The sequence below is a fragment of the Protopterus annectens genome, unplaced genomic scaffold (assembly GCF_019279795.1).
Source record: "Protopterus annectens isolate FY-2018-M unplaced genomic scaffold, PAN1.0 ctg65584_obj.part0, whole genome shotgun sequence".
NCBI classification, from domain to species: Eukaryota; Metazoa; Chordata; order Ceratodontiformes; family Protopteridae; genus Protopterus; species Protopterus annectens.
Window position 1 is genome coordinate 1 of NW_025053534.1, and position 10,924 is coordinate 10,924.

At 41.1% G+C, this 10,924-nt stretch overlaps 1 protein-coding gene and 1 pseudogene across 1 annotated transcript; both read right to left on the minus strand.

Moving 5' to 3' along the window:
- Positions 1-239: 239 nt before the first annotated feature.
- On the minus strand, positions 240-1,662 carry LOC122792045 (annotated as a pseudogene).
- A 1,079-nt stretch (positions 1,663-2,741) lies between these two features.
- LOC122792044 (histone H2A-like) lies at positions 2,742-3,180 on the minus strand. Its single transcript, XM_044059868.1, has one exon. The coding sequence runs from the start codon at positions 3,137-3,139 to the stop codon at positions 2,750-2,752; it is 390 nt and encodes a 129-aa protein (XP_043915803.1). The 5' UTR covers positions 3,140-3,180; the 3' UTR covers positions 2,742-2,749.
- Between the last annotated feature and the right edge of the window lie 7,744 nt (positions 3,181-10,924).

Genomic DNA, 10,924 nt, shown 5'->3' on the forward strand with positions numbered 1-10,924 from the left:
AAAAATGCAATATATGCAAAGTGTAAGCTTGTTAAGTTGCCATAGTTGGAGTACTTTTATAGAATGTTTCCTATGTCACAAGTGATAGAATGCAATTAAGGTGGTTGAAAAATATGTAGACGTAGCTCACTATTAACTTGTTGATTAGACAGAAAACAATTCTAAAGCCAGTAAGCATCTACCATAATGTAGAATGAAGTGGGAAAACGGTACTGTAAATTACAGGTAGAGAACAGATGTCAGCCTTTCTTGATAAATGCAGTGGCTCTTAAAAGAGCCTTTGGGGTTGCACCGCTAAAAGCTTTACTTCTTAGCTTTCGATGCTGTCTTTTTGCTTTGGGTGCACTCTTGGGTTTCAGAGCTTTGGGTTCACTGGCTTTTAGCTGGACTCTTGGCTGCCTTCGGTTTAGCAGATTTGACCTTCTTAGGACTCTTGGCTGTCTTTTTAGCTGCTGCTGGTTTCTTGGCTTTCTTTGGCGCCTTCTTTTTGCTGCCGGCTGCTGCTGTCTTCTTGGATTTCTTAGCAGTCCCGGGTGTCTTGGCTTTAGCAACGCTTCTTTTGGCGTTTTTCCTTCTTGGGTGCCTCCTTCTTGTTGAGCTTGTAGGAACCCTTGTGCTGCAGCAACTTCCCTTTGCTGACCAGACTCCTGAGTGACAACAAGAGGCGGGCGTTGTTCTTCTCCACATCGTAGCCCGCAGCCTTGAGAGCCTTCTTGAGTGCAGGGAGGGACAGCCCGTGCCGGTCTTTGGAGGCGCCCACAGCCTTCACGGTCAGATCAGACACGCTGGGACCTGCCGGTTTGCTTTTCGAAGCTGCCACCTTCTTCTTTGAAGGCTTGGTAGGAGCAACTGATACGCGGTCTCGGTATCAGCCATATTTGTCAAACACACAAACAATACTACTAAAAAAATAAAACTGTTGAAATGACTCCGGTTAAAAAGAATGCGGTGTTTTATACCCATAAGGAAGTGGGAGGGGTCAACTTGACCGAGGCTCTTCATTGGGCAGATTTGTAGCCAATCCGGATTTACAGGAACACTGTCTGTCTGAAGGCTCCCCTAATCAGTGTTTCTTTGTCAGAGAGAATAAAACAAAAATTATAAATTACAGCATGCACCGTCAACATTTAGAATGAAACAAGCAAAGAACATAATACACCACCAAAGACAATAGGTGTGTGACCCACGCCTTGTACTTGCTCCTTAAAAAAGTGACTCAACCATGCAGAACGCTGTCTGATTTTACGTCGGTCTCTCCTTCTGCATTTATTTGCTTGTAAATGCAATCCTTTTCTAGAAAAGAAAATGTCCATGCCTAGCAGTGGTGCATCGTTGCTCATCCACAGATTACAGGAGTAATGCACTCGTTTAAGTTTCCTTCTCCATTAGCGTAAAATCTGCAAAAATAACAGCTAGTCATAGAACAGCTCACAACGACCCCTCTTTATTAAGGGGAAACGTGTTTTTAATCTTCTGACTTCTTGGGGGATTCGTGACTTTCTAAGGCTCATTTTGGAGTACATGTATGCTAAAGACTTCAAGAAATCCTTCACAGAACGCTAGCCAACACAGACCTGGCCATTCTACCAATGATCTAAGTTTAAAATAGCAGTGTTTAAAATCTATTACTTTCTTTCGCTCCTTTGCTCCCCGACTCACCATTATTTTAGACCGAGTCCAGACTTATTGTGCCAAGAACTACAGAGGTATGAGCACCATTGGTTTGGAAAGAAGTAAGAATTCACATAGGACTAAACATTTGCCAAATCAGAGCAGAGGACAGGCTATTGAGTACAATGGGAGTCGTGCTAGCCTTCCAGGTTAGCTACGGGATTTAAGACGCTTACTGCTGTTATTTAGAAATTTATGGGGTTTTACTGTCGAGCGATATGTTTGGATCTGTACCTAGTAAATGGGGCGATGTAGTCAATGATGGATATGATAAGGGAAGCTTGCGGTGGTAGGACAGTTTCTTTGGCTCACAGATTTCTGGCGATTCACTTGTCAAGAGAAGAAGAAAGGAAACCTGACGATCGACTGAAAAATAAAGAGTCCTCCATATAAGTACTCCATTCTGTTAATAAAGAGTTTCCTTTTCCGGGGAGGGCCCCCGTTTGGGGGGGCCTTGGGGGGTTTCATAAGGTAGCTCAATTACATGTAAGAGCTCCCATGGCAGCACATACTTTCCCGATGCCCTATAGGGGAAATGTACAGAACAACTGCTTTGAGCACCCACTGTGGTGCGCAGTACCCTTAAGATAGAACATGAAAATCGAGTAGCTCCCCCAGGGCAGGTCTGCATGCCATGGCAGTGCTTTACCGAGGGTTAAAAATAGGTCTGTAGGTTGTCTGTCGCATATGTACGTGGGTACTTGCCTGGGATGATTGAGGACACGGGCTTACTCCGACCTGTACCATAAAACAGCCGTAGAGCATCACTAAGCATTTCATTTTGGTGGCAAGGCTAGGTTTGAACGGACCCCGTGGGTCGTAAGGCTAGCAATCCTGTAGAAAATGTTTATTGCTATGTATTGGCACTTTAAGGGAAAGTATAGTCAAAGAGGCATGCGCCAATCTGCCACGTGGAGTAAATTTTGTAAAAAGGCTATTAAATCAAGTGCTCGGACAGAAAACTAGAATGCAGTGAATACATTTCATCAAGATTATCGTAGGATGGCGAAATCGGAACCTTTCGTAGGCAGGGTGATATGGCCCTTAAAAGGGCCTTTGGGCCCGAAAGTCTTCTTCCTTACTTTGATTTTGCGGGTTTTTCCGTTTTCTTAGGAAGCAGGACTGACTGGATGTTTGGAAGCACTCCGCCTTGTGCAATAGTGACACCTCCCAACAATTTATTCAGCTCTTCATCATTTCGGACAGCCAATTGCAGATGCCTAGGAATAATGCGATTTTTCTTATTATCTCGAGCTGCATTACCAGCCAATTCAAGGATTTCTGCAGTTAGATATTCGAGTACCGCTGCCAAATAGACAGGCGCTCCAGCCCCGACCCGTTCAGCGTAATTGCCCTTTCTGAGCAGTCTATGGACACGACCCACCGGGAACTGCAGTCCAGCTCGGGATGAACGAGTCTTAGCCTTTGCACGGGCCTTACCGCCAGTCTTTCCACCACGTCCAGACATCGCGCTAAATAACTTCTCCAAATATTATACTCCACCGGCCCAGCATAGCTATTTTTATACCCTTCTGCCTTGGCACCGCCTCTGTGTTCTCATTGGTGAGTCGACACAATTATCAACTTAGTTTTAGCCCATTGGATACATTGCGGATTCTAACATTTGCATATTAATTCTGAATTGTTCACTTGTTGACTGTGGGTGTGTTCAACTGACTATTACCTTGAGAGTCACGATTCTGGTGCTTTAAGACTTATAGGTTTCTGATTGGCCGCTTCAAATAATGGCGCCAAGGAGTTCTCTAGATTACTATTTCCTGAAAAAGGGGTAGAAATAAAGTTTTTCTGACTCGGGGAGGAAAGATCCCATGCAAATCTTAAAACTAATCTGTCTCTGTTTTAGCAACATTTCTACTGAAAGTGATATCGATCACTAAAATGATGCCTTAGTATGTTCACGCAGGTAATAGTGCCACACTATATTCCCTGGCATCATGCCTTACACGGGCACTTCATATATTTATCTAGGCAGAAACGTATAATTCCAGTAGAAACAAACAGAAAATAAATCGCTTATGTATTAGCCTTTAAACCGCGAAACTCAGACTGGGGAAAAGACTCTTTTCAGTGGACACCCGGCAGGAAAAGCTCTTTATGAATTGCATATTTGTGCAGGCAAATAACATGAGCTAAAAATAAAAACATACTACATAACACTAAGGTGCATATAGCTTAACATGCGATCACTATGGTATGCGAGCTGTACTGTATTTACACGGGCTAAAACAGCAGATATCAAAAGAACATTCAGCATTATTTTACAGTTCCGTACACGGATCACAGACGAGGAATATGCAAAATTTTTCCCAAAACCCCATATTTTAACCAAACAGTTGGAAAGACTGAAAAATGAGGATTTGGGGTTAAATAAACGGGGAAAAACTTTCATACGGGGGCAGTGTTTAGCAAAAAGGGGATATAATCCGGGGTTTTTTTTCTTTTTTATAAGGTGTTTTGTGCAAAAAAGAATATACCGTTTTTTTGGGAAAAAAATTTTTGAGAGTTTTTTTACGAAAAAATAAAAAAAACCCTTTTAATTTACTTTTTTGGTTGGCTGGTTGGCGGGGGAAAAACTACCAATTTTTTGGGGAAACATTTCTTTTGGGATTTTACTTTGTCAAAAGGGGTATAAACTGAAAGGTTCGTGGCGGGTTTTTCATTTTGGTTTTCAGTCAAGTGCTCGAGCAGAAAAGGACAACTGCTGAAGGGTCCTTTAGGTGAAACATTTCATGGTGGTGCAAGAAGTGCCCCAAAAAAGGGGGTTGTTAAAAAAAATTTTTTTTGGAGAAGAAGGCCCCTAAAATCGAAGGGGAATATGACCCGGAAAGAGAAAGGCTTTTTTGCTTTTCGTAAACCTAAAACTTTCCCCCTGCTTTTTTTGTAGAATGATTTGCTTTTTTGGGGCATACTTCTAAAGCCTCATATGAGGAATGTACCTCATTTGGGGGTTTTAAAAAAGTTCGTGTTCCTCAAATTTTCCTTGAAATTAGGGACGTTCAGTTATAATTCAAAGGGGGTTTTTTTTATAAGGGAGTTTTAAAAACCCATCCCGGGGTCCGACCAGTTGAAGCTGTTATAAGGCTTTTGAATGGTTTTTTCCCATTGACCCAATTAAAAGGGCTAGTTTTTTTTGAGGGAAGGTCGAGAGCTATGGCGTTTTTTGGGATTAGAATTCTGCAAAACCCGTAAACAGTGCTGCAAACGGTTAAAATTCCCTCGACTCTTCTTAGCCTCTAAAAAATTACGAACAAGAATGGGGAACTCACGCATTCCGAAGCAAAGTTTTAACTCTGACTATTTGTTTAAAATGATCTGTGGCTCCTCTTTTTCATTCTGTTTTTTCCAAAACAAACCCTGTCGTGTTTTTTTGCTTTTTGGAAATTTAAAAAAATGGGTTTCGGAAGTCTTGCCGTAACAGTCAAAATCAGTTTATAATACCGCCAATCGCGCCACACTTGGCCCTCTACTGTTAACCAATGACAAAGGCAGACCAACCCAATGGAATAGCAAACGCAAAGAAAACCAATGAGAATATTCAGTTACTCACCCAAACCCTTTTGATGGTTTCGTGCCTTCGACCAATCATCAATCTGCAACGGACGAGGGTTTGGGGGTTGAAGAAAAAACCCCAAAAAAACTTGGGCAGATGAAAAAAATAAAATGTAGGTTAATACTAGACTGTTAAGTTTTTTTATCTATTTTTCCCTTTTTCCCCAAAAAATTTGTTTTCTGGAAACACCAGTATTAAAATAAAAAAATTGACGTGCAGTTAGGATTCCGATGGCTGTCCTTCAGCTATCTAGAAGAATGTAAACTGGGCCTAGTGAGGTGCCGCTAGAAAAACTGAAGAAATGCAGCTCCTGGTGCCATTAAAAAACATTTTAGAGAACGGGGACAACAACAAAAAAAAATGTAGTTTCATGTGCCATTGGTAAAAAATTCTGGTATTGTTTTCCTACTGCCAGCTTTTGAAATAGCACATTAAAGCTGGAAATCAGACCAATAGCTCAGTGCCTTGCTATCGGGCCTTTATCTGCTTTGTTTAAATTTTTTCAATTTACCAAAACAATACAGACATAATAGACTAGTACAAGATCTAATTTCATTTTTTTTTGATTTTTCTTCAAACACCGTGCTATCGGTCATTTTAAAAAAGGAGCAGAAATCCACGGGAGGCCGATGTCCCGTGTTGACCACGAGCTGAAAAAAGGAGCCTTAAAAAAGCAAATCGTAACAGTGGAAAAACTTTAAGGGGGAAAACCTGTGTGTGTTTTTCCTCTCCTTGGGTTTCCTTTTTGGGCAGCCTTGAAAAGCTCTTTGGGAGGAACCATTTAAAAAAATAAATACATAATCGTCTAGCAAGGTTATGAAGAGTTTAAAAATCCCTTTTTTAAATACACCACGTAACCAAGTATATGCACACGTTTCCCCTTGTACATGTTAAATGTTGCAATCTTGTTTACAAGATGCATGTGTGTTGAAACTAAAATAGCAGTGCAAATAAAACGATGCGTTGTTTCTGATAACCCAAAGGCTCTTTTCAAGCTGCAGTTTTTTCTACCAAAGACCGGTTACTACATTGCAATGCATCTTAAATGTGGTTTTTTTGCACTCCTCGGCCCTTTGCAGTCATAGGTAGCTCAATTCAGTAAGAGCTCCCATGGCAGCACATACCCGATCCCCATGGGGGCGAATGTACAGAACAACTGCTTTGAGCATCCCCTGTGGTGCGGGAACCCCTTTAAAATAGAACAGGCCCCTCGGTAGCTCGCACTGCCATGGCATGCAGTCTGCATGCCATGGCGTCATGAAAAAAGGGCTGTAGGTTGTCTGTCGCATATGTACGTGGGTACTTTCCTGGGATGATTGAGGACACGGGCTTACTGACCTGTACCATAAAACAGCCGTAGAGCATCACTAAGCATTTCATTTTGGTGGCAAGGAAAGGGTTTTAACGGCCCCCTGGGTCGTAAGGCTCAATCCTGTAGAAATGTTTATTGCTGTATTGGCACTTTAAGGGAAAATATAGTCAAAGGGCCAAAACTGCCACGTGGAGTAAATTTTGTAAAAGGCTATTAAATCAAGTGCTCGGACAGAAAACTAGAATGCAGTGAATACATTTCATCAAGATTATTAGGATGGCGAAATCGGAACCCGTAGGCTTTTGGCCCTTAAAAAAGGGGCCCTTTTGGGGCTCGGGAAATCTTCTTCCTTACTTTGAGCGGGTTTTTTCCCCAGGAAGCAGGACTGACTGGTTTAAAACTCCGCCTTGGGAATAGTGACACCTCCCAACAATTTATTCAGCTCTTCATCATTTGGGCAGCCAATTGGGTGCCCCGGAATAATGCGTTTTTTTTATTATCTGAGCTATTACCAGCCAATTCAAGGATTTCGCAGTTAGATTTAATACCGCTGCCAAATAGACAGGCGCTCCAGCCCCGAGTTCAGCGTAATTGCCCCCTTTTGGGCAGTCTATGGACACCCAAACCGGGGAAGCAGTCCAGCTCGGGATGAACGAGTCTTAGCCTTTGCACGGGCCTTACCGCCAGTCTTTCCACCACGTCCCGACATCGCGCCCTTTTCCCAAAAATTATACTCCACCGGAAAGCTATTTTATAAAGCCTTGGCACCGCCTCTGTGTTCTCATTGGTGAGTCGGAAAAATTATCAACTTAGTTTTAGCCCATTGGGTTTTATTCTAACATTTGCATATTAATTCTGAATTTTTCCTTTTTGACTGTGGGTGTGTTCAACTGACTATTACCTTGAGAGTCACGATTCTGGTGCTTTAAGACTTATAGGTTTCTGATTGGCCGCTTCAAATAATGGCGCCAAGGGGTTCTCTAGATTACTATTTCCCGAAAAGGGGTAGAAATAAAGTTTTCTGACTCAGGAAAGATCCCCTGCAAATCTTAAAAATAATTTTTCCCGTTTTGAAAATTTTTACTGAAAGTGTATCGATCACTAAAATGATGCCTTAGTATGTTCACGCGGAATAATATATTTGGCATCATGCCTTACACGGGCACTTCATATATTTATCTAGGCAGAAACATAATTCCAGTAGAAACAAAAATAAATCGCTTATGTATTAGCCTTTGATGACCCGAAATGACTGGGCAAAGCTCTTTTCAGTGGACACCCGGCAGGAAAAGCTCTTTATGAATTGCATATTTTGCAGGCAAAAAAATGAGCTAAAATAAAACATACTACATAACACTAAGGGGCATATAGCTTAACATGCGATCACTATGGTATGCGAGCTGTACTGTATTTACACGGGGTAAAACAGCAGATATCAAAGAACATTCAGCATTATTTTACAGTTCCGTACACGGATCACAGACGAGGAATATGCATATTTCCCAAACATTCACCCGGGCAGTGAAGCAAGACTGAAAATATGAGGATTTTTACTTGATTTGGGAGTATAAACGGGGGAAGGGAATGCTGATGGTTCGAGGACAGCTTGTTTAGCTGAAGATATGATTCGTGTTTTTTTTTCTTTTAAACTGATAGGCAAAATTAGTAATCGGAGGGTTACAAGTAAAGGACTGTTTTGCTGAAAATGTTTTCAATGAGAGTTTTTTAGCAGACAAAATTTTACAAAAACCGTACCATTTACTTTTCTTTTGGGTGATAAAACAGCCAATGAAACAAAGCTATTTTTCACAGATCACAATGGGTGAAGCCCAAAGGGGGAATTGCTGGTGCATATATTCCAGCTCTTTTTTCATTCCCGTTTTTAAAAACAACGGTTTTTCACTATCCAAGAAACCAGCCCCAAAAACCCCCTTTTCCCTAAAAGGGCAAAGAAATTTTAAAAACCCGAAAGGGAAAAACGCCTGGGCCAAAAACATTCAAGATACTTTTTGAACAATTCCAAAACCCAATGGGGTTCCTAAAGCCAAAAAAAATTCTTTTTGAATGAAACGAGCCATTAGGAAAAGCCCGGGGCTATCACACAAAACCTCACGATCCCCCGGTTCAAAATTAGACAGCCGGTGGGGGTTTTTTCCGGTAGGTGGCTAAAAATGCCTCCAGGGCAAAAGGTACCCGAAAAAAAATCCCGTAAAGCCTTCCTTTTGAAAAACCCCAAAGGCCCTTTGGGGGCCAGAACCTTTGAAAAACCCGTACATGTAAATGCTTTTTCTTTTTGCCAGGACCCAAAGGGATTCAAAATTTTCAGGGTCCCAAAACCTTTAGGAACGAAAAAAAAAGCCAAAACAACTACCGTTTAAAATTTTTAAAAGGTTTCCAAACCCCGGTTACATTTTTTAGAAAAAGCCCCCACCCCTAGCAAGGGAAAAGGGGACCCTTAAAAAACAATTTTTCCAAAAGGGTGTTAAGGGGTTGGTGTTCTTTGCCCCGGGAACCCGTTTTTGTTTACCAAAAGTTTCCCAGCGATGGGCCTCTCCGGGAATTAGTTTTTAACCCAAAATGGCCCTTGGCCCTCAACCCCCGGATTGCCCTCCCAAATCCCCCCAAAAAAACCTCCCTTGGGCTTTCACTTTCCCAACCGCCCCTTTTTGATTTTAGCTTTCCCAATTTCTTCCCCTTTTCCAAAATTTTTAAAGGTTTTATACCGACCTTTTTTTTTCCTTTTTAAGGCAAAAACCTTTATTAAAAATTAATTTGGTAATGAAATTCCCGGGTTTACAATTCTTTCCCCTTTTTTTTCTTCCAATTTTTGGGGACAACCAAAAAAAAGAGGAATTTTTTTGGGGCAGTATTTATTGGCCCCCCTTTCTCAAATCCAAAAGGGTTCTTAGCCCAATTTTGGAAAAACCTTGAAATTTTGGGAAGGCCAAAAGTTCAATTAAAAAGGCAAATTTTTGGAACGGGAAATCCAAAAAAAAAAGTTACTGTTTAAAAACAAATGGAAAGATTTTTTTCCCCAAAAATTAAACCCGAGGGTTTTTTGAAGCCCTTTAAAACTTGGAAAAAACGGCAAATCAAAAAAAAAAACCTTTTCCCCTTTTAAAGGGGAAAACTAAAACCTTTTTTTTAAAACAAAACTTTCCTTTCTTTTTGGGTAAAATCGGCCCGGGGCTTTGCCTTCAATTTTGTAATTTTCAGAAACAGCCACAAAGGGCCCTTCGAACCTACAAAACAAAACCTCAACCAATTGGAAAAGCAGGAGAACAAAGAAAAAATCAAGAGAAAATTTTAATCCCGCCCAAAGGGCCAGGCCCTCCTTTTCTCCCCTTTTTTTTAACCTAGGGGAAAAAAAATGAAAAAAAAAAGCTACAAGAAAAATAAAAGAAGGAAACAACTCCCGGCAAGTCACCAAAACAAAAAATAAAAGGGGTGGAACGAAGATAAAAGATTAACCCCAAACCGGGAAAGCCAAAAAAAGAGATTTTTAAAGGCCCAAAACCTTTTGGACCTCCTTTTTAAAAAAATTGAAGGGACTTTTTTTAAAGGTTTTTTTTTAAAACAACTTTACCCCTTTCCAGAAAGGAAACCCCGCCTTTCCAAATTAAAATTCAAAAAAGGGGGTTTTTGAAGAAACCCTGGATGGAAACCCGGGGTCGGGAAAAAAAGTTTCTTTTAAAAGTTTTACAAAAGGGTTTTTTAAAAGGTTCATTCCGGATCTGGGGGACTTCAAAAAAACCATGAAATCTGGGGAATTTTTTTTTGGAAAGGTTTCTTTGAGCGGTTAAAGGGGTTTGCAGCTCCACAAAAAGGGTTGCCATTTGTTCGCCAAAAAAGGGCAAACGGTCCGGGTTTTTTGGGCCTTGATGGTAAAATGTGTTCCGGAGGGCCCAAACCGTCACCCAAGTATCCAATTCCAAGAAGGTTTTTTCCCCAAACCCTTTTGCCCGCCCCTTTCAAAAGGGGCGTCTAAGTAACTGGCTTTGTTAACCCCCTTGGGGTTTCGGTCAAGAAAGTACCCGCACAAAATCAAATTTCCAGGCTCAAAATCCAATTAAGTAACTGAAATTTCTTGCTCTAAAACAATCTTACGTAACGGAAATTTTAAAAACACGGTTTCCTGGGGGTTTCGGTTCCAATTTTTTGGAATAGAAAGAAAAAAAAGAAGTGAAAGGTTTCATTCTTCTTTTTGGAAAATCAAATGGTTTTTTGGGGAAGGGGGGAAAAATTTGGGGAAAAGTGGGCCCTTGGGGCCTTTTTAATTGTTTAAACCGTTTCCCAAAGGCCCCACTAAATCTTTCAAAGAATTCAGGGGAAAAGAAAACCAAACCCAAAGATGCCCTTGTCCTCTACCG